At 32.8% G+C, this 25,299-nt stretch overlaps 1 protein-coding gene across 1 annotated transcript in view; it reads right to left on the bottom strand.

The window, feature by feature from the left end:
* Window positions 1-24,377, bottom strand: part of LOC131860083 (UDP-glycosyltransferase 91C1-like) — a 47,073-nt gene extending 22,696 nt beyond the window's left edge. The window contains exon 1 of the mRNA XM_059214448.1: window positions 24,282-24,377. Within this exon, the coding sequence (XP_059070431.1) occupies window positions 24,282-24,377 (96 nt within the window). The remainder of the gene's footprint in view (window positions 1-24,281) is intronic.
* Between the last annotated feature and the right edge of the window lie 922 nt (window positions 24,378-25,299).

Raw genomic sequence — 25,299 nt, 5'->3', positions numbered from 1 at the left:
TTGCGATGGAAGTGGATTTTTGAACATCTGATGATCATTATTGGTTGTTTTTGGGTCATGCCCTTCAATTTCAATTTCTCCTCGGTCAATAAGATCCTGAATGAGATCTTTCAATCGATGACAATTACTTGTCTTGTGTCCTCTTCCTTGATGGAATTCACAATATTCAGTATCTCTCCACCATGCCGGTTTGACCTGAGGCTCATAATTTGATAACTTAGGTAGAGTGATCAAATTCTGAGAAATGAGTTGTCGCATCACTATTTCAATGGGTTCCCCTAAGGGAGTGTATGTGCGTTTTTGTTTTTGTGGACGGGGTCTTGGTTCATCACGAGATATGATGCGACCTTGATTAGGAAGAACATTTGTGTTATTTTGAGGTGGAGGATTTTGTCCTGCAAACCGAACCACAGGTTGTGCATTTTGGACAGTCCGAGCATCCACAACTCCATCGTTGACGATATTCTTATTCTTATTCCAGAAGTTCGGTTTATCGCTATTGAAGCGCGGGCAAGGACCATCTTTGGGTTCATTAAAGATTTTTATGAGTCCTTTTTTGATGAGTGCCCTTTCACATTTTATACCCTTGGTGATCATATCGTTAAAAGAATCTGTATCTTTGACATCCAAGTGAAATTCCATTTCTTCATTTAAGTTGGAAATGAAAATTTCCACTAGTTCTCGTTCAGGTAACTGAAGAGAACGTCTGCTAGACATTTGGCGCCATCGTTGCAGGAATACTGAGAATAATTCACCTGGTTTTTGTTTGGTGTTGCATAGATCAGCCATGGTGATGTCGCGTTCAATATTATAAGAGTAATGAGATAGGAACTTCTGGATGAGTTCCTCAAATGTTCTTATGCCACCTGGTAGTCGGGAAAACCATGATGTGGTTGTTCCTCCCAAGCTTTGGGGAAAAAGGTGCATTAGGTATGTGTCTTCATAAGCCACTTCAAGACAAGTGGAATGAAATTCTCGGACATGATCACGGGGATCTCCCTTTCCTCTATATTTTTCAAATTTGGGTGTTTCAAATCCTCGTGGAAAGGGTGGCATATAAAGATTCCTATCAAAAGGATAGGGACAGATGTCATTAAGTGAGAATTGATTGGTCTTAACACCACTATGAAGTTGTTGGGTGAGATTCTCGACTTGTTGCCGCAACATCTCCATTTCATTAGGAGGAGGAGGTGGTGGGTTACCTCGAGGGATGTTATATCTGATGGGATCTCTACGCCTTTCTTCCTCATGGTGACTTTGTCTTTCTGATGCTTGTCTTAATTGGGCAAGATCAAAGTCTGAGGGGAGTTTGGCTCCTTCTTGAGCGAGTTTTAAGAAGTGAGCATCTGCGTTGCTCCTTAGTATTTCATCAAATAATCTGTTAAAATGAGGATTATGCTGAACCCTTTCGATTGTTGAAGGAGTGAGAGTACTTGGGTTTTCATCATTCACATTTCCTCCAAGTGCCTCTTGAAATTCATTGAGGTTGTCCTCTTCTTCCTCAATTTCTATTTCTCGCTGCCTTGATCGTGATCGGGTTTGAGCCATTTTGTTTGCAAGTTTGTTTTGAAGTTGATTGAAGATGATGATGAGTTGGTGATGAAATGAAAGATTGATGATTGGTGATTTGTGTTGTATGTAGATCTCTAGCACTCTAAGGTAGATGTAACCGAAATTCCTTCTTTAAATTGCTTGTTTGTTTTGATAAGATTTGATGTGATAAGGTGTAGAGAAATCTGAGATGTGTTACAGATTTTGACTACCTAGCAATGAGAGGATTCACTCATGAACTAGTTTTAACCTGCGTAGATGTGTCTCTTAGGATGAGCTTATCCTAGATGTAGAAACAATCTAAAAAGTGATGTGATGTGTTTGATTTCAAGCAATATCTAAAAAGGAATCTTGGGACAAGAACCTCTTAATGTTTTGAGAGTTTTGGGATGGATTGATGATGAAGTGATGATGTATGAGTGAGATGATGGATGAAAATGTTTTCAACTTCAATAAAAACTTTGTGTTACAAACGGGACAAACTCTATCTCTTCCCTTTCAGGTGTTGGTGGCACTTCTCGAGCTGTGTTGTAGGTGATACAGATGTTTGGGAAGAAGTTGGGATTAATCTTTCCTCCTTGATTTTTGTGATAACTCAAATCTCTATATTGCATAAAAGCTTTGCTGTTCAATGATTCTGAATCAAACTCGTTTGTTTTACCTTGAAGGTATAGACGCATGCGATGTAAAAAGACTCTATGTGAGACAAAGATTTGTCTATTGAGATAGAAGAATTTCCTCCTTTTGATCAAAGCCTTTGAGCTTAGTGGTCTCCTTTTCAAGGTGATATTCTGATGACACTTCTTCTTTCGCAAGATGTGAAGAATGGTCATAAAAGTTGTGAATCTGTTTTGTTTGCACTTTTTTTTTGGTATTTTTGGTTGTGTTGACAGATGTTGGATGAATACTTTGTTTTTGGGATTGATTTTCTGATTTTTCTTTGACAAGAAAACAAAGCAAGCACTCAAACACAAAATTGTAGCCTCAAAGGCACAAATGAGTATGGGTCTAGATCAACCCAATTCTTGGACTTGTTTTTGACCCTTCCTTTAGATGTATTTTAAGGTGTATTTCCAAAGCCTGAAGTCGGCTCAATTCGCACTAGGTCTGTAAAACGAACACACTTCAAACACTTTTTATCCCTATGGTCAAATGGCCAGTTGTGATAAATTTAGCCCACATCTTGATATTTCTTCGACTTTGGTACTACATACCTTATGAATCCCGCCGTGGCAGGTAAGGATGTGATATACTAAGTCTTGCACGAGCATAACAAATAGATGATCCCTATGATGGGGGAGTCACCACTTTTATCAAGCCACAAGTGACCTTTCAAAAAGCTATGTTTCTACTCAAGGAAATATGTATGGTGAGTATCTTGGGAGCAAAACCATCTATGCTCTTGCACTAAATTATACCTCAAATATCCTCAATCAATAGAATAGGTGGGCTACTACTTAAAGGTGTTTAGTCATGTTCGATGTTTTTGGACATAAGTTCATTCTGTAGTGACTCACTTAAGAGCCTTGTAACTGGTGGTGGGGCCCATTTGTCCTTTCAGCCAGTTACACTCTAGGAACAACTATACCCAAGGCTACAGCTTTCGCTCTCACCTGATTTCTATAGCGGCTCGAAGGATTTACCGCTCGAGGTCATTCCCAAGAGTATCGATCCCTTGGCAAGCCTCTCTTAAAAAGATAAAATGTGAGCATTACTAACACTTTTCTCTTGCACCTAGGACCACGAGAGCCAAGGGAGAGGATAGTGTGTGTTAGAAGTAGGTCCACTCGACTGACTTTTTGTGCACAAGCATGCCAAACACGAAATTCACTTGTTCTTTTTAATCCAACATTTGCAGAGATGATCTAACTATTTGGAGATGTTGCTCCAACAGCCATGGTGTTCTTTTTAACTTCAAAGGCAATGTGTTTTGTAATCTAGAATTTGGAAATCCTGGTCAACTTAATGAAAAACACGTTTCGCTTGAAGGAAATTTTGTTTGCAAAAATCAATCAAAAACAAGTGGTTTGTCAGTTTTATTTGCACCAAATTTTTGAAATGTGGATTGTAAATTTTAGGTCCCAATTGATGCAATGAAATCAAATTTTGTGTTTGTTAATTTTAAGCACCAAAGAAAATGAGGCCTAACTAGAAAACAATGAAAAACTGTTTTTGTGTTTTTAAGTTCTTTTTAAGCACTAAATGAAATTTTTTTTTTTTTTTTGATGGGTTGTTAACCTGCACAAAGAAAAGAAACAAGTTAATAAAATCAATGCTCAAAGGGGGGGCTTCCACAAGCCTAAATTCTGATTTTTTGGTTACAAGTCAATTTGGGCGACACTCTGTCGCAATAGCGCTATTCTGTGTTTTTGCAAAAGCGCTGATTAATACAATAGCGCTAGTCTGCGTGAGCAAAAGCGCTCATTAAAACCGTAGCGCTGAAAGAAAACAAAAACCCGAGAAGACAAACGCGCTAGAAGTGTGTCAATAGCGCTGAAACGGTGACAATAGCGCTGGAATGTTGTCAATAGCGCTGAAACATTTTCAATAGCACTATCTTAGAGTCAATAGCGCTAAAAGAAATTGTTGCAAAAGCGCTAAAACGCGTTCAATAGCGCCGAAGCGCGACCTGTGTGGCAATTTCAACAAGCAAAATGTTAATTTCAAAAAAACTATCAGAAGGTTGCGTGTTCGATTCACGTCGGGTTCACCAAATGATGCCCTCCTAAATGACACAATGTTAGTTTATGATCAAACAACACAAAACACACAAGACGTTAGAGTTAATCAATCAAAAACCAAACACATGAAGGCATTCCAAAAGAGACACTAAAAGAGACATGCTAAATATATCTAATAAATAGAACAAATGATCATGAGACATCTCCAACTGCCTCTTAGCATGGCCTTAGCTTCTTCTCCCTTGTTCCTCTCCTCTCCAAGTTCCAAAATAGTGTAGCTCTCAGCAGCTTTTTGCACTATGGATGCTTATGGAGGATTGAGATTGTAGTATAGCTCCAAACATGAAATGAAAAGCTATTTTTAATGCTAAAATGATTGATTTTACCAAAAAGACACTATGTTAGATTGCTTATGCTAAAATGCTCTCTAAAATATCTATAGCTTAGATGCATACAAGTTTTCAGGATCTGGATTATGAAGGAAGGGGCTCTATTTATACGAAAAATGGAGCAATGGATGGCCAGGATTGAAAGATTTAATCAAGGGTCAAGCTTGAAAGTTGGGGGATCCATGTGCACAATTGGCACCAATGAAATGGTGACAAATGTCAACATAGGGTTGGGTTGAAAGAAGAGGTTGGAAGCATTAAAGGCCTGAGAAGACCTCATGGTTATCTAAAGGCTAAGAGTCAAGCCTAAATTAGGATTACCCACTGAATTAGGAATTAATCCAAGGATAAACCTTTGTGCAAATGATTAAGAGATAATCATGGTCAAAGCATTGAAGGCTTGATGAGACCCTTGGGTTGGGTAGAGGTTGAGTCAAAACAAATGTTTTAACCATGTGGGAGGGTTGAATTAACCATTAATGGTTATTGAAGACTTTGGGGGATTAAGTGGTTGAAAGTTGGAAGCCTTTAATGGTTATCAAAGACTTTGAGGAATTAAGTGGTTGAAGGTTGAAAGCCTTTAATGGTTATCAAAGAGTTTTAGGCTTTGAGAAGTGACTCCATTTTGCTTAGGAATGTGACAATATTTAGGGGATGGATTAGGCTAATTAGGAAGGGGTTAGAAGAATCTAGAAGGGGATTAGATTTTGCAAATGGATTTGGTGGGTGAGGGAAAATAGGATTTTATTAAAATAAAAATTCATTTATTTCAAAATGTGTGCAAGTTGCATTTGTAGGAAAATGCAAGTGGGGTGGGGATAATGATTTAAATAAATGTTTTATTTAATTTATTTAAAAGAGGAAAAGGGATTTTAATTAAATAAATTGATTTTATTTATTTAATTGATTGAAATTTGATTTAATGAATGAATTAAAATAAATTGAGTAATTTATTTAATTAATAGAAGAATGTTTGGGGATGAATTAATTAAATATTAATTTAATTAATTGATGGTTAGTGGCTTTTTAATCAAATAAATACGAAATATTCATTTAATTAAAATGGACAGATTTATGTGACTACAGAAGTGATAAATTATAATGAAAGGTGAGAAATTGAGACTTCTCCCCAACCTAGAGGAAGTCCAAGTTTTGGTTTAAAAATTACATTAGGGAAGAATATCTAAGGAATGAATGTTTGATAATCAAAGACATGAAGAGGGCTACCACACTAAGAGAACTTGAGGAATTATCTAGAAAGATAGCAAGTGTATATTGTAAAGTATAAAGTGGGACAAAGATGACACAAATAGGTGTCCAATGTTACTTCATTAAGAAGAAGAATATGAACCAATTGTTCATGGATTGACTAGGGAAGAATTTTTTGGATGTGTATGGAGAGAACATAGGGTTTAACTATAAAAGCATTCAATGTTTGTTTGCCCTATGGCTATGGGAACCTTAATTAAGAGAAAGTATAAGACCACTTAATAATATATAGTATATGGTACTACAAATCAAGATATATGACCCTCCATGAGTTACCACAATAACTATTGAGGAGATGGTAGGGGAGGCTACCGCAATAATACTAGAGGTACCACACAAAGGAGCAGAAGGCCAAGATATTATAACTATGGTAAACTAGGATATCATGCTAATAAGTGCAAAATAAAAAAAGGAGTAAAATCTGTATATATAATTTTGTGGTGATAAATCATATGATATTTATAATTCTTACAAATTTAATAGCTCTATAATAACATGTTGGCACCATTGATTAGAAAGTGAATAATTGTCTAGTCCAAATATAACATATGATGCTAAAGAAGATATGAATAACTAAAATAAAAGAGAAACCAAATCAAATATAGAAAGTGAATGTATAATAGGAGAATCCTCATTGAAAAAAGGAAATAAAAAGTAATACAAAGGAGAAAAAAATAAAAACTCAAGAAAAATGTGTCATGTAGAAACTTAAGAAAAAGGAGAAAAAGAATTTCAATAGTTACTAGGGTTGGATTAATAGAAACATATCCTAGGAGAATATTATAAAAGTGAAGATGAAAAGATAATATTTAGTTAAAGGGGGACTTGATTCAGTGATAAGGAATTCCAAAGAGATAATTAAGAAAAATAGGTCTATATACTAAAAGAATTGGTGAAATTGGTAGAATAAGAAGAGGTTGGTTTTTAATGGTTAAATAGGATGAAGCTGGATAAGGTAATTCAAATAAACTCATGATGGAACTGGGGTTTTTTATGACAAAGAGGAGTAATGAAAATTTAATTAGTTTAGTCAATTCTAGGATTGGATTAAGGATAAAAGTATAAGCTATTAATGTTCTTTGAATAATTATAGGTTTCTTAAGAAGAGGACATTGTCAAAAAATAGAGGTATCAAGGTCAAAGAGATGACCTTAAAGTGATCTATCACCTATAATACAAGGTGTTAAAAAAGTTGGATATTTATGCAAGATATTTTGATTGCAAAAATTTGAAAAATATTCTTAATAAATACCCTCTTGATACTACAATAAAAAAGAAGATAGGAGATCTATGAAAAGGGACATTAATAATAGAAGATAAAATCCATAACATCCTCGTTTATGCCTTTATTATAGTGTATTATTGATGAAATTGACCTACAATCCTATATTGACTTGAATGTGTTCCATGAAAAAGATAAGTGAGATAAAGAATGAAACCCATGGAATAGGTAGCTAAAGAGTAGAAACATTTTAAGGTGTTTTCATTAATGAAGTGAGAAAAGGATTAGCTATAAATTGAACATTAAAGTAATACTTAATGCACATTGATCTATAAAGTATTGAATGTGTATGTTAGGATCACTTATGTAATTAAATACATACATATATGTCAATGTTTAGAATGATGAAATACAACACTTGTGGATGATTTATTATAGACAAATATATTATTTTGTGGAGGAGGTTTAAGGTTTCAACCCCCAAGGTATATGATAGTGAGGTAATAGATAATTAGCATTTATTGAAGATGATAAATGATAGATACATGGCTAGGTTGGGAATATAAGGGTAAGAAGTGTTAATTTTTTTGTTATATGATAAAAGTATGCCAAGGGTTGTGAGATTTAGGGTAGGATAGGATGGAGGGTGACGATAGTGGTAAGAGGATGAAGTAAGAAAAGTGAAGGGTAAGGATTGAGAGGATGACACATAGGGGTAGGAGATAAAATAGTTTCCTAAAAGAACATGATCATAGTTAAATATATGGAGAGAGAGAGAGAGAGAGAGAGAGAGAGAGAGAGAGAGAGAGAGAGAGAGAGAGAGAGAGAGAGAGAGAGAGAGAGAGAGAGAGAGAGAGAGAGAGAGAGAGAGAGAGAGAGAGAGAGAGAGAGAGAGAGAGAGAGAGAGAGAGTAGGTTAGATAAGCAGATTGTAACCATGCCTTTCTTACATGCATTGTTTGTTAAGGAGTGTAAAAGTAGTCTAGTTTTGATATAAGGAGGTTGGTACAACGGTAGATTGCAGCCATGCCTTTATTACATACATTATTTTAAAAAAAGTTTGAATTGATTACAATAATCAAAGAATGCTAAATATTTAAAAGAAATAAAGAATAGAATAAGAATGAATTTATTCTTTGTAAATGAGTAAGAAATGTGGTCTCAAAATAATTCACACCCCTTGTCTATGCTTCCAAATTTTGTATACATGTGTCTATTAGAGTAGTTCTAACCACAACATCTAATAAATTGATATATCCTTTATGATTTGAAGGATGTACATACCATGTCCCAAAGCTCCAATTTTTGTACAAGCTATGAGGATGTGAGAAAAGATTGAAAAGTTTGGCTTTACACCTACCAATTACATTTTCTTGAAAGTTCCTAAAGACTATGTTAAATATTTGATTTTGTGAATAATCTGGAATGGGTGCATTCCATGAGTGCACTTTTCTTCAAGACATTCTATCAAATATTTCACATAATTATGCATGTCCTATGATCATGGCATTCGATGAGACCACATTTCTTTGAGGTATTTTATCAAATAGTTTATGTTCCTTTCATATGCTTCCCAATTCCCCATATATGTCTCTTAGAGAATTTCAAATGATAATTTATTTGACAAATATCCTACTTTATTTAAGCTTTTATGGATGTCCATACATATGATAAAATCTCTCCAACTTTTCTCTTTTGATTGATTACATACCTTGTTCCAAGGATCCATTTTGGCATGGTAAGGAGGATTTTGGAAAAGGTTGTGGATTGTGCTTTTACACCTACAAATTGCATTTTATTGAAAATTTTTGAAGCCTATTCAACAAATCCCTTTTGTGTATATCCTACAACCATGTCATTCCATGAGATCAAATTTCTTTGAGGCATATTATAGAATATTTTGTGTACCTATATATGTATCCACATTTTACATAAATGTCTACCAAGGAATTTCCAAATGTTATTTAAATAATCACATTCCTTATGCTTTGATGGACGCCCATACCTTATTAAAAAGCTCCTATTTATGCATAGACTAGGATTGCACTAGAAAATACAAATTGATCAAGGGTTGAGATGAAACATTAGAATGGAGAGAAAATGAAGATAATAATGTCAAAAATAATTAGAATGTATAAAACAAGAAATTAAATGGTTTTAATATATGGAGAATAAGAAATTGGCCAAAAAAGTATTGAAGTATTGAGAAAGAGGAGTTCAATAATATTGTATAAACAATTCTTAACTTATATATATATATATATATATATTCACCTCGTTAAAAAAAAAACATAAATTTCTTATTCTCCAATATAATAAGAAAACTCTTATTTTACCCTTATACATATCTATATTTTGATAAACATGAGTAGTATCTACCATCTCTAAGACTCGAGGAAATTTAAAGAATGACAAAAATATATGAAACCTAAATAAGAAGAAAAACCATCAATCCAAATCAATTTGAAGGAGTTTGAGAAGACGAAATGTCAAAGAATATGCATATGATGGTTAGATATGATAGCAAGAATGCTAGAAGGTGAGATAAAGATTGAAGTGTCAAAGAATAGAAGTCACCAACCCTCAAGAAACAATAATTCCCTTATTAATACATCGTTTATGGGCACCAACCCAAAGGGAACTACAATTCCCTAATTTGAGCTCCAACTCAACACAAGAGAGGTGCCAACCTTTTACAAATCAAGAGGCACCTATCTTAGAACTAATTACAACAGATAATAGAAATCCCCTATCTAAGATAGGATTAGAATGATATCCAATAGGACCTTTGTGATTCTACTTTGTCATTTTGACACTCTCTAGTCCACTTGCTACTTTGCACTACACATACCACCTTTGTACTGAAAGATAGATCAAGACTCACATGGATAGAACCACGGAGAAATTTAATTTATCATGGATAACCTTAGTTAGTCCTACATATTCACTCATACAAAAACAAAGAAAATTGATCTTCTTTAAATACATTTCTTTTCAATTCTAGATATGATCCTTATATTGGCTTAGATGCAATAAAATTATCACAAACGGGTCAGTGCAAGAAGATGAGTCCACTTTTTGGCCAAAAAGTGGAAGTGTTTTCCCTGTTTTTCAGATTTTGTCTCACTTGAGCTTAAATTTTGAAACACTTAGAGATTGAATCTTGAAAAAAGTCAGTAATATAAAAGATAGCTCTCTGAGTGTACTTTTCAAATATGTAATTTATTTTAATACCCACATAATAAAAAATAACTTTTTGAATGAAGTTCTAAAAACTATGTTTTAAAAATGCCTGTTTCAGGACCATACCATGCATGTGTACGACCCACACTTTTTGACACAATTAAAATTATTTTCTCAAACCATTTTGGGAAATGGTTTGTAACACACTGAAGATTGATGAGCATATTTTTTTGTATTTTTTTTTCAAATATTTTTTTTTTAATTAATTTTTTAATGACCGTAATTATCTTTTTAAAAATTTGACGTGTACGACCCACATAATTTGACGTAAACTTAGTATTTTTTGAATTTTTTTTTTTTTAAATTTAAAAGAATTTTGTGTAGATTGATGACATATAATTTTTTTTTCAAAATTCATTAAAATAAATAAGTTATTAAATTAAGAAAATTAGTTAATATTTCAAATTTATGACCCTGATTTAGTATAAATTAAATGAAAAATAGTTAAAATAATCAATTTTTAAATTAATTTACATATTTAGAATCTAGACAGTATAATCTGAAATGGGTTTCAATTTCGTATAAAAATTCTTTGATTAGAGTCACGTAAACTATTTCATTTCACCATATTTGTGCTTTCATTCATGGAGCTTTGAATTTGCAGGTTCATGTCTCAGGTGTGGCCATCCCAGGCCTATCCAGGGCCTAATCCTGAGGCAAGTGGCGGGTTGTGAATTCAAATTTTACATAACGGGCCCCCGTTTTATAAATGGGGGCCCATTTATAAAACGGGGGCCCGTTTCATTTTCTGGCCGTTGGATTTAACAACCGGCCCCTGTTTTAAAAACGGGCCCGTTATTAAAATAACCGTTGCTGTAAAAAAAAAATAGATTGCATCGATTTACTACACTATCATTGAAATCCGTACTGACAAAGATTTTTTACATCATTTGGCAGTACTTTTTAATATTTTTTACGCGATTTTTTGAAGACAAGTTTGTAAAAATGGGTTCTAAGCAACATCAAAAGAAAAAAAGAGGACAATGACAGTGGACGAAATTCAAGCACAAAGAGAGAAGGAGGCAAAACGCCAAAGAGATCGAAGATCACAACAACGGCAATTGAATAACAATTTTGAAGCATCTAGTTCAGTGCCTGTTGTAGATGAGACCATTGAAGACATCATGATGGATGCAAGAAATATAGAACCACACACGGGTATGACTGTTGATGCAAATGTTGATGTGGATGCGAATCCTGGTATGTTTTTAAATCCTGATGACTATGATGCCAATCAAATTGCTGATTTAAATGAAGCTGGATATAAATTTCATACACCAATACGAAAAGAAATAAAAATTGAAAATATTACACCACCATCTCTAAAAGAAAATGAATGTAATTTGTTTACTATTGATAGCAATGTGCTAGATAATCTTAATGGGTTAGTTTCTTGGAGACAAATCAGAACACATGCAAACAGATTATATAAACAATTTTTCTATAATAAAAAGTTAGGATTCCAATGTCAATTAATGCTACAATTAATAAAAATGTTAAAAATGCGTAAAGTCATGAAAAAAATAGGTATTTATGCAAAACCAAAAAGAAAAGATGAATCATATAAGCAAGTTGTATCTACTGTTGCCAGTGCCATCGATTCTATAGGAAAAACAAGTCGATCTAAAGATAAGACTGCAGCACGTAGAGTTATAACGACTGCTATAGTTGACAAAATGATTGTTAATAAAAGAATGTTAAGTGATATAAGTGGCTATTTGAACTTACATCGTAGAACCTTGTCAAGAGCGGCCAAAAGAAGAGACACAATTGAAATTGATCCACTAAACCATTGTTGGAGTTTTAGTGGTAGACTTCAAAGGTCGGACATGAAATTAAATGATGAAACTAAACAATTAATTACAAAATTTTGGCATGATAACACTAGAGTTTCATCAAATGTTAGAGATGTTTTAAAGTTAAGGGTGGGATCAAAAATTCGTGATCCTCATCCAAAACATCTTCTTGACATGACTCAAACTGAATCTTTAAAAAATTTAGTGATGAATCTGTGTTAATGAATTTACGAATTAGTCAAAGATCATTTGAAAAATGCAAACCCTGGTATGTTAAAATCAATAAACAAAGAATATCTTGTTGTTGTAAAACTCATGTCCAGTTTCGTTACTATTATGATGTTTTTCGATATATTCGTTGTATGTTGCATGGTAATGATCTTGTGCAGGATTGTGGTGTTTATGTTCCACCTGAAACTATAAAAGATTTTATTGGAAGTTTATTTTGTAAACCACCTAATGAACAATTATTTCTTTCCAGTTCATGCATTTATGGTCTTTGCAATTTATGTGGGAACTATTCTTCGATAGGTGAATGTTTGCATGAACATGTTTCATTTGAGTTTGGACAAAAAATGGTTGATGTTAGGAGATTTAAAAATATAGAATACCCTCTAAAGGATGGAAAGATGGGGAAACGTTTAGAATTGATTACAGAACAGAATAGTGTGAATGCATTTATTAGTGAGTTTAAAACTCATATTGTTCCAAAATATGTGAAACATTCCCAACATGCCTGATGGCTTGATGGACAGTTTCGCATATGCAAGAACACATTTCCAATTGGAACAATAGTATCAGTTGTGGATTTTGCAGAAAATTATACTCTAAAACCACAAGAGGAAACTCAATCACAATACTACAACTCAGTGCAAGTGGCCATATTTGTGCACATTATATATAGACATGACCATGACAGTATAGAAGATAACAGAAAAATTTTGAGGGAGTATCATTTCTATGTTAGTGATAATCGATTACACTCTTCAGAGTTTGTCCAACATTGTTTCGAGGTATTTTATGATAATCTTAAGGAAAGAGAAATTGACATGAAACAACATATGATATGGTTAGATAACTACACTGGACAATTCAAAAATGCAAGAATGTTTTATTGGCTATGCAAAGTTCACAAGATAACCAATGTCCAACATTTATGGAGTTTTTTTGAAGCGAGACATGGTAAGGGGGAACACGATGGAGCCGGTGCCTGTATAAAAAGAGCTCTTGCTAGAGAACAATTGAAATTTGAGGATGCAGTGAAATTCAGAGATGCTCGTGCAGTTGTAGATTGGTGCAATTCAAAGTTGTCAAAAGGATCAACTGAGAACTCTGCAATTCGACGTTTCTTCTGGTTGATAGAGGAAGATAGTATTCCTATTCGGCATGATTGTAATACCATCATTGGATCAGCTAAATGGCATTCGTTTAAGAGTTCTAATTCAAACACATGGACTATATTCACAAGGCAACTTGCTTGCTTTTGTCAGTTTTGTGTTTCCGGAGATTGGGAATTTTGTGAGAATAAAGAATGGGTTGAAGAATGGCAACAAAGATCATTGACACCCATAGTGCAAATGATCCGCATGAAAGAACTGATGAAGATATGGATCAAATGTTTGCATCAAATGACTATGATCGCATTTCAGATCTTATACAACAAGGTAAAATTATTTTTGAAATTTGTTTTGATTTATTAAATAGTACATAAATTTATGAAATCTTACAGTGTATATTTTTGTTTTTATTTCTCATTAAATATTAAAATAAAATTGTTTTGTGCACAGGACATGTCTATGCTGTTGTTGCACCAGAGGACAATGAAGAGGGGACAGAGTATTGGTTGGCTCGATGTGTAGAGCCAAAACATAAGCTAACTACTCCTCGAGTAGATGATGATGGTTATGACTATCCAACAGGATCTGTGGTTGTTGTTGGCACTTGGCTACGCAAATATCTAACAAGAAAGAATGGATTGCCCGCATTTGAAGATTATGAATTAGAGAAAAAGATTATACATTACTCACATTTGGTAGTGGCAACTAATATAAAATTGGATAGATATCGTGGCAGGCCTGCTAATAAACAATTATGGACTCTCTCTATGGAAGAGCACGAGACAATTATAGATGCTTTGCAAAAGAGAGAGGATGCAGATGGTATAATAGAATGAATATCAAGTAAGTTATAATTTGAACCCTTAATCCACCTCCCTTTTAAAAGTCGCGATGCATATTATATATAGTATTTTAAATCATGAATCATAATTACAAAATCTAATCTACTAAAATTTTGTTTCAGGTCTACCACAAGTAGAAGGCATCAATGAAAACAAAGTTATTTGTGCATACTTTATGTTTCATTTTGAATAATTATAAGTAAGTTAAATTTTTGTACCCTTAAGGCAAATCCATTTGTATTTTAAATTTAATGTATTCTGATTATAAAAACTAATCATATGTATTTGCTTTTTCTAGGTCTCTCAGAGTAGACTTGGCCTCAATGACTACTATATTGTTTGTGCATACTTTATGTTGTATTTTAAATTCAATGCATCCTGATTATAAAAACTAATCATATGTATTTTTTTTTCTAGGTCTCTCAGAGTAGACTTGCCCTCAATGACTACTATTGTTTGTGCATACTTTATGTTGTATTTTGAGAGATATAAATCCTTATTATTATAATTTAAATAGACTGTTTATTTTATTTTAGATATGTCTTCTTGATTACATTTTGTGTACAATATACATAAATGAGAGACTACTGGTCAAATTTATGAATGAGATAATTATGTTTTAATCAAGTTCTATTCATTATATTTGTTAAATGATACTTTTTGATTTAGAATATGTTATAATTATAAGATATGTTTCGATACTTAGTTCATGATGTATGCACATGTAGTTTATCTATTCACAAGAACCATTTAAATAAAATTCCAAAAATAAAATTACAAGTCCACATAATGCCTATAAAGTTGTTTAAGCACAACTTCCATAAATAAAATTTCAAGTCCACATAATATATAAAGTATGTGCAAAATTTCAAGTCCACATAATTTCAAGTCAATATATATGATCTAATGTGCACATAATTTCAAGTCCACATAATATCTAATGCGCACAATACACATAAAGTATGCACATAATATATATGATCTAATCCTATTATGAAACTATCCATATATATAAAGTATGTGTGTGCACGTGTAAACAAATATGTAAAGCCCGTAAAATAGTACATATCAGAGCCAAATAAACAGTAAAATTTCAAGTCCACATAATCCATATAATATCTAATCCATATATATGTCTAGATGGTAACATGATGTTCACTCCACATAATATCTAATGTGCACAAAATATATAAAGTATGCACAAAATATATATGATCTAATCCTATTATGCAACTATCCATATATATAAAGTATGTGCACGTGTAAACAAATGTGTAAAGTCCATAAAAAAGTACATATCAAAGCCAAATAAATAGTAAAATTTAAGTGCTATCATCAATAACATCTCGTGGTCTCTTGTCCCCAGGACGTGGTCCAGATCCACCTGTCTCATGCTGTACAATAAAAAAATAATATTAAAATATTACTTGAAATTAACTATTAAAAGAATCATTTATCAAATATAGTAGAATTCGTAAATTAAGTTACAAACTTACCATATGCTCATCAGATCCTGTAGTAGTATCTCTCTTGTCCCCAGGACGTGGTCCAGATCCACCTGTCTCATGCTGTACAATAAAAAAATAATATTAAAATATTACTTGAAATTAACTATTAAAAGAATCATTTATCAAATATATTAGAATTCGTAAATTAAGTTACAAACTTACCATATGCTCATCAGATCTTGTAGCAGTATCTCTCTTGTCCTCGGGACGTGGTCCAGATCCACCTGTCTCATGCTGTACAATAAAAAAATAATATTAAAATATTACTTGAAATTAACTATTAAAAGAATCATTTATCAAATATAGTAGAATTCATAAATTAAGTTACAAACTTACCATATGCTCATCAAACCCTCTAGCAGTATCTCCTCTAGCAGTATCTTGTGCAGTATCAACACCAAATGCAGTGCTAGCTAACTCCTGTACAAGGTCAAATTCAAAGTGTCCAATTAAATCTTAAATTAAGAGTCAAAATAAGATCAAATTAAGTATTACATATTAATACCTCAAAGGATGTCGATGTGCGTTCAAATTGGCTCTGATCAAAATTATGAGGATAACCTATCCTAATGGTAGTGTCCACCTGCATACATGCATTTAATGAAATCATATTTAGTGAACATATATATGTGTACTAAATAATTTCAAGTAAAGTTACAATATTGTAAGAGTTCATATTTAAGTTAAGAATTATAAGATACATACCATAGATGGTGTCACAATAGTCAGACCCTCTTCTTGATGTGATGTAGAGGGTCCCTCATGACCCGAATCCTGGAGAAAGAAGCATTCAATGTATCAACATGAAAATTTATATAATATACGACGATAGCATATTAACTTAAAAAGATCTAGTACAATGTCTAGATAGAAATTTATACTATACCCCATAAGGTGTGCCGAGTTGTCTTCCAGTAGATGCAATATTGACTCTAATATTAGGCGTAGTCCTTATCTACATAAACAAAATTTATTTAATGAAGTATTAGATTGTATAAAAAAAGAGATGCACTTAGTTTATACCTATATTTAATGAAGTACATAAAAAGATTGACATGTACATGTATATATATCTATACCTGGTCAAGATGAACATCCGAGCAAAGAAAATCCATATAAGATGTCATCATACTATCATCTGCTGCATCATGCTCATCTGGAACTGAAGTAGATCCTGCAGCAGTAGTAGGACCTACACACATCTCATGACAACTCGAACACATATGTGGCATCCATCGAGGAGCAGATGCCATGTGAGCAGCTTGCTCACTCAGGTTCCCTGTGAGGGAAGTCAAAGCATCTAATGTCGAAATGAATGATGTATTTTGGACATCTGCAGGAATCGATGGAGCAACAAGTGGAACTATGGGTGGATCCGGTAGGGGATTATTACTCCGTGCCCCTAATCTATGCTATGGCATTCCACGACCAACACCCTGGAATGACTTAATATCAAAATAATTTGGTTTTTGGTTCATTACAAACTCACAGTATAATTTCTTCAAAAAATAAAAAGGGACCTCATAATTACGATGTGGTGGATAATCAAAAACCATCCACCATCTATCCCAAAAGTATCTAGCCATTTCTGGATGCACACACCACCTAATTGAAATTCTTTTCTGGTTAGGTTGCATTGGTTCTCTTGTTTTTGGGTTGGTAAAATATGGACATAAATGAGCTTTGGTTATTTTCAAATCTGTGATTTGTCTATAAGTTAAACCATCGGCATAAAAATCACGCAACTCTTGTCGTCGTTTATGAAATTGATCTAATTGAGAATCAATAGATCTAACTGACTCGACAACAGTTTGCATTGATTTTGCAAACTCTACAAGATGGGGTGGCGTGACTTGCTCATTTTGGATAGCAGCAATGTTTTGTTCAATCACTTTTAGGTTTTCATTAATTCGTTCTCTTAAACGAATTTCATCCAATCTAGGGGGTTGTGGTGGTGGTGGTGGTGGTGGTGGTGGTGGTGGAGGAGGAGGAGGAGGGGGTTGTGGTGGGGGATTTTCACCTAATAGTTCATCTATGTCAAAAACATCCATGATAGCAAAGAACTCCTGCATATATAAAGATATACATGAATTATATACAACTCTATGTCAAAGAAGAATCTATTTTACTAAATTAAAAAAAAACATTTATAAATAGTAACATTTCTATGTTGTTGAATGAGATACACATGAAATATATAATATAATATTGAACTTAAAAAAATATACATGTACATACTATTGAATCTTGAAATATAAAATTTGCGCACAAAACTTAATAAAAACTTTCAATGAAACATCATAAATCTATTATATATTCAATTTAATAAATTCATTTCTTGTAAAATGCATCAACTATTAAAATCAATATAAAATATTTCATACATAAGATCAATAAAGAAGTGAGAAATAAGATGATCCTCCTTCTAGTGTAAGAATATATAGCATGGAAACAATATTACTAAGACAACATAATATTTTGTTAACTTTAACTTAAAGTTATTTTGAAAAATGCAAGTGTGTGTTTGGATGCTCCATATTTCTAGTGTTTTAGTGTACGCATGATAATTTATTAGAATTCAATTACATAGTTTTGAGATAATTGTCATCAATTCATATTACATTGATTAGTCTTCAAACAATCTTAAAAAAAAACTAATCTCCCATGACTATAAATGACATACTTAAAACATATTATATTCTAAGTGGTTGTCATGTAAAGACAAAACATCAAAACTTTTGAAGAGTTAAGCATATTTCACCATTAAATTTCTCCCATAATCAAATCTACACAAGATTATAATTTACAAAAGGTCTTCAAAAAATATTATTTCCTATAAATCATTTATTATAAAACTCCGCAATCATTTGTTTTCATATATAATCTTTCTATAAAATTTAAGATATCAATCCATACACAAATTCTCTTACAAAGTTGAATAAGAAATGAAGGATAGAGGATTAAATACTAAGATTGTTTTGAGAGATCAATGGAGTAGATTGATTGAAAGGATTGTGTGCATTAGAAGCTTCCAAGTGGCAACTTAAATGTTTGGTGCACATGAGGAGTTCAAGATCCAAGAAAGTTTTGAGGAAAAGGTCTTCTTAGGGGCGTATACACCAAGATGTTGTAAAAAAAGGTAGCCAAATGACCAAAAAAAGATAAACACGAGTGCGTTATTGGGAAATTCATTTAACGCATTTGAGGTCTTTTTTGTAGTGTTTTTTTCTTACACTATACTAGGCTTGTTTACACTATCATAGGTTCATTAGGACTATCCTAGGTTCATTAGGATTGTCAAAAGTTCATTATTGCTTTCTTAGGCTCATTAGGACTTTCTTAGGTTCATTAAGACTGCCCTACATTCATTAGGATCATTTGAGGCTCATTGGGACTTTCAAAGAAATGTTGCTCTCTCATTAGGCAAGGAGGATATAGACCCTTTAGGTTCTCTCATGTTTTATAGACATTTGATAGGTTTTAAATTCAAAATATTCATTAATGGAGTTAGTCTAGTGTTTCTTGGTTAGTGAGGAGGATCAATAGATGTACATCATTAAAGTTTACATAAGGGTTGCATTCAAGTCTTGAAATATTCCATCTCTTGTTCAAATATATGTAAGAAGGGGAGAACATTGGATATATTACATCATTAAATAGTTTTGGATTATAATAAAATATAAAATAAATTAATATTTAGATGTTGAATTATAGGTTAATTAATAGTTAGTAATTAGTAAATTAGTTATTGATTGGGAAGTTGCATTCCCATAGGTTAGTTGGTTCATGTCCAAAAATAAGGACATGATGTAATGTTCAAATCAAGTTGTGATCTAGATTAAATTTAAATATCTTAGTTTTCATAATTTAAATTAAGATATTCATCTATAATAATGGTGTAGTCATTGTAATTATAATTTTTCACATAATACATACAACATCAATGCATTAAGCAAAAGAGGACAATTACAAGGATCAACATGTTCATGTAATGAATCACCATGATGACCATATAAGATGATAGATTTTAACTTAACAATTTGAAAGGTTACATAATCCTTGTAAGAAAATAAGGAATGAATGAGAATAGGTTATCATCATTTTCTAATACAAAAGAACTCAGACATTATCACTATATACATAGCCCAAAAAAAACTTATACATCCAAAATGACGTGGAAACAATATTCAAACCTCAAGGAATGTATAATAGAAGAATGAACAATGGAGATAATCAATTTCTCAATCTAGTCCTACAAAAAATTATTTATTTACTCTTGAGACATGAATTATGAAACAAATGGAAAAATAAGTAACAAAGAAGATAAAATTATAATCTAATAAAATAGGAAAATAATACATCAAGGTACATTCTAATAGTCAACCTTGCTTTAGAATTTTTTTCTTAAAAATGCATCTACTATTTACTATTGGCACTTTCCCCTTTTAAAATATTTCACACCTTACCAAAATTACCCAATGGTCCAAAATGTTATTTTCCGCATGGTTTATGATATTCACCCTTTTCTAGCATGATAGTTTAACTAAGTAGGTGAGAAGTAAAAAAAATGCCAAGATCATCTTATTTTTAACTCCAAATTTTATATTGAAGGTTTCAAAGGGTTCCTCTAAAATAATTTTAATATAATTAACTAATAAAATGTAATTTTTAACCAATAAACCAAGAAAAAGATTATATTTTAAACGCTAGTGAATGTCTAGGCCAATATAAGACAAAATGGTCTAACACTAAGCATGTTGTCACATATTTTCTAAATAAATTATTATAATATGGATATAACCATTGAGTTTTAAAATTAATTAGCCTCAATAAAAAAATCTCAATTTCTATATATTTCATAAATGCATAATTAGATAAATTATTACTTATAAATAAATCAATACGCATTTCTTTCAAAGAAACAAGAAACATACAAATAATAATAAGTTGTGATCTATATATCTAAATATGAAAATAATTCCATTAAAATTTTTACCTAGGTTAAGCATAAAAGTGATAATAAAACATAATCACCATGTTTTATTTCAACCTTAAAAGTAAAAGAACTCTACATATCCTAAAATTAGGACTTAATCACATCAAATAATTCTAATATAACTCAAAATACTCCTTCAACATATAAGATGATCTATGCTAGATGGCCATGTCTTACTTTCATCCCATTTATGGATTTCTTACATAGTAATACAAAAAATAACTTTCATCGAAATTAAGCATCTTTAACCAAGAGATTATATATATCCTCAATTGTATATTCAAAATACTTCTTGGGAATTATATTTTTCAAATCTTTCGGATGTATATATAATTAGCACCCCATTTAGAAAACTCATTATCAATCAACATTATAAATCAAGAATATTTTTTATTTTGTATTAATGAATTATATATTTGGCATATTAGCTTCCTTTATGAACCTATGTAAACCAAACTCCAATTTTAGTAACTTATCTAGTTTTGCTCTAAAATTGTGTCCATAATTGATCCTTTTATACCATCACATGACATAATAGGACCTTTATGCCATGACATGGCATAAACCTAAGCCTAAACTTTCATATCTAAAATTTGAAAAACTTAATGTTAATTACTTTTAAGGTTATACTAATTTAGTGGTAACTTTTGTATTGCCTAATGAGGATTAAGAACAATTTAGGTACATATGTTCGGTTTTATTTCAATTTCATTTTCGAACATTTTTGTTTTTGTTTCCATTTCATTTTTGGTTTTTTGTTTGTGTCGATTTCATTTTCGAACGTTTTTGTTTTTGTTTCCATTTCATTTTCGGTTTTTTGTTTGTGTCGATTTCATTTTCGAACGTTTTTGTTTTTGTTCCCATTTCATTTTCGGTTTTTTGTTTGTGTCGATTTCATTTTGTTAATTATCTAGGTTTGGTTTTGGTTTCTAAATTTGTTGATTACGGTTTAGGGTTAACTGTTCAAAAATATTTTACATCAAAATCAAGAATTTACAAATATAAAAAATAATTTATTTATATGCTACTATTAAAAAAAACTAAAATAATAAAAAAAAAACTAAATAATACACAAAAAAAAGAGAAAAATATACAAGAAAATTATGAAATGTGAAAATAGATGATAGAATGTGTACCTGGGATAGTGGTGGAGGCTTGAAGTGGAAACCACAGCACGGGGGCCCGTTTTCGATATCCTCTTGTGTAATAGTAAAAATGAAAAATTATCCAAAAAAAAGGGTAAAAATAGCTTTTTAAAACGGGCCCCCGTTTTGTTTACAAACGGGGGCCCGTTTTGTTTACAAACGGGGGCCCGTTTTGTTTACAAACGGGGGCCCGTTTTGTTTACAAACGGGGGCCCGTTTTTTAAAAATGGGGGCCCGTTTTATTTGGCTTCGGCACCCCGTGACCTTTCGGCTCGGGAGGCCGAACCATTAACGGGCCCCCGTTTTTTATAACGGGCCCCCGTTTTTTAAAAACGGGGGCCCGTTTTGCGGAGCGCGTTTTCCAACGCGCAGACTTCCGCGAATTTGTGACTCATTAGCTTGCACATACCCAAACAACATTTGTCTTCTATGCACTACAATAATCATATTCGATCAAAGGCTAGCCCATTTTTTATTTGATCAAACACTTTATTACAGTAGCTGAAGCACAATGATGAGATTGAATTTGAGCATGAGTTTCCTTATGTGCAGGAACTGCTTGATAACCAGTGACTCTAATGGCAATTGTTTAGGAGAAGTGACTCTATATTCTAGGTTGTAGATGCAAAGGGGAAGTCCATACCATTAAGTATTTGTGATTGCAAAAAAAATTTAATTCTTTTGGTCTTTATATTTATTCTTACCAAACCCTAGGAACATATTAGGCTCCAAGTTGAGTAATAGGTGAGTGAACAATGACTTTTATGAAAAATAAAACTTTGGCCAAAGTGTTATATTTGTCACTCTTTAAAGTATGGTTGTGGAATCTTTAATAACCATGGACCCATGAGCTAGTATTTCTTTCAGTCATTGCTTCGTTACATTAGCAATATATTTCATCTCATCAATTTTTAAGGCATGCTCATGAGAGATAACAGTGGGTATAGAAAACAACATTTGAGAATATTGGAGAGGTATGACTCTAGGTGTTTAATATAAGAGGTCAATTGAAGTACTTGTTCTTTTAGCTTATGATAGGTCTAGTTGCTTATTCATTTTAGAAATGATGGAAGTAATGATAGAGAGATTATTCTCAATTTATAATTGTCTTATCTATACTCCAAAATTAACCTTCAACACTTGATAATTAGATAGTTGGAGGTCTCTTTGTCTTTATCCTTAATTAGAGTGTACCAATATTTTTGTCGTTGACTATGGTGTATTAGTATAAATTAATAAATAACTATATTTTTCTTTGCTTGAGGTGGTTTGTATAACATTGTTGAAATTGTTTACAAATTTATTACTAAAGGTTTGGAAACCCTCTTCATTTTCTTGGTTGTGATATTAGGGCATTTTAAAAATTCAACAAGAGATGAATCAAGTTCTTTTGACTCTTTCCCCTACTCCTGGCATCTTGAACATTTTGCACATAAGTTTGTAGGGAAGGAGAAGAAATGGGTAGGAATTATATGCAAAAATTAGAAATTAGATGAACCAATTTTCTAATTTTGAAATTGTAGTTGTATCCTCTAGAAGTGGGCATTTCTTTATATTTTCTCTATCAAAATGATCAAATAGAACATAATAGTTTTATCCTTTTTGAAAATGTTTTTGTCTTGGCTAATTAAGGATAGGATTCATAAACCTTTTTTTTCCCAGGGCAATAATTCCAACTTTAACTAATCCAAGGTAAGGAGCTTTCCTTGCTATAAGCCAAATTGGATATGAAGTCATGTAGAAAATTTCGCATCTTGAATTTATAAAAATTTCTTATGTAAGGTGTCATTGATCAGGTTTTCCTAATAATTTATTTCTTTATTTTCAAGGATGATAGTCACAAATTTGAACATCCAAGGTTAAAAATTTCTAGCATTTTGATTTTCTACTAATATATTTAAAATGGATTGAAAATTATTAATTTATGTTTAGAAATCACTCTTAATTGGCATCTCAGGTACCCTTAAATCATTCAACAATAGTTAGTGCATTATACTTTTGCATGATGAGAAATTTGAAATGTCTCCTCAATCCACTCTTGCATGATATCTAGGAACACTTACAGACCATCTTCAAGGTTTTTTGCATGATATCTGGGAACACTTACAGACCATCTTTAAGGTTTGCAAATATTTGGTGTGTTTTTGCAGTCCATCTTTGGATATTTTGGCAACCGTGAAGACACCCCAAATTCCATATTGTTAATAGCCTGCAATCAAGGGCGTTCAGATGAGAACACATTTCTTTGAGGCATTCTGTCAATCAGTTCGCCTGCCTTGTCTAAGCTTACATATTTTGCATACGTCTACCATGGCAGTTGCAGCTACATCATCTCTGTGATGGATGTCCATACCCTGTTCCAAAGCTCTCATTTTCCCACAGGCTGGCAAAGGTCGCATAGTCTGGCTTTATACCAGCCAATCAAATTTGGTTGCAAGTTTTAAATCGTTTTCATCAAATGCGTTTTGTGCATATCCTGCAACCATGGCATTCAATGAGACCACGTTTCTTTGAGGCATCCATACTTCCACATTTTGCAAACATGTCAAACAGAGCATTTCCAATTGTAGCATCTGATAATAATTGCCCTTACGTCATTCTTTAATGGATGTCCTTACGTTCTGCTTTAATGGATGCCCATACCCTGTTTCAAAGCTCCCATTTTGGCACAGGCGGAGAGTACGTTGGCAAATAATACAGATCGGAATGGAAGCCTGTTTGCTGCATTGACTGCGTTGTGAGGATTTCCATGTTTTCTTTCCGCTGCATAAAGCAGAAACGGTCGTGAAAATATCTCAGCGGTGAGGTATTCAATGACAGCTGCTAGGTAGACGAGAGTGCCCTCTCCCACTCGGTTTATTCTATGCAAAGAAACACGCGGGAAGAGTTTTCAAATTCAAAATTCAAATTGTTAACGGTGATTGTTTTCTTAACGGAAACGGATGGGAAGGAATGGGCCCACAGCCACCTAAGCAGTCAAAGCTTAGTGTGTGCTGTTTAAGGGTGGCCCATTTGGCCTACTTGTCGAAGCCATGGACGAGTGGGAGAAACCATTCGAAGCCCTGTTGGGAAGGGTTTCACCGGATTTTGTAATCCACGATATGACGCAGTACTGGGCTTCTGGAGTAGCCGCCAAACTGCGTATTCCCACCATATTTTTCGTCAACACGTCTGCCTCCAGTTCGGGCTTCCTTCTAGGTCATGAAGCCGCCATTGTAGAGAAAAGCACAATAGTCCCAAATCTGACACTGCCGCCTCCTGGTTTTCCCTCGGCTCACATCCGCCATTCATGGTTTGGAGCCCGGAAGAACCTGCATGTAT

The sequence above is a fragment of the Cryptomeria japonica genome, chromosome 11 (genome assembly GCF_030272615.1).
Source record: "Cryptomeria japonica chromosome 11, Sugi_1.0, whole genome shotgun sequence".
NCBI lineage: Eukaryota > Viridiplantae > Streptophyta > Pinopsida > Cupressales > Cupressaceae > Cryptomeria > Cryptomeria japonica.
Note: the sequence above shows the minus strand (reverse complement) of the source record. Positions and strands in the feature narration are given on the sequence as shown.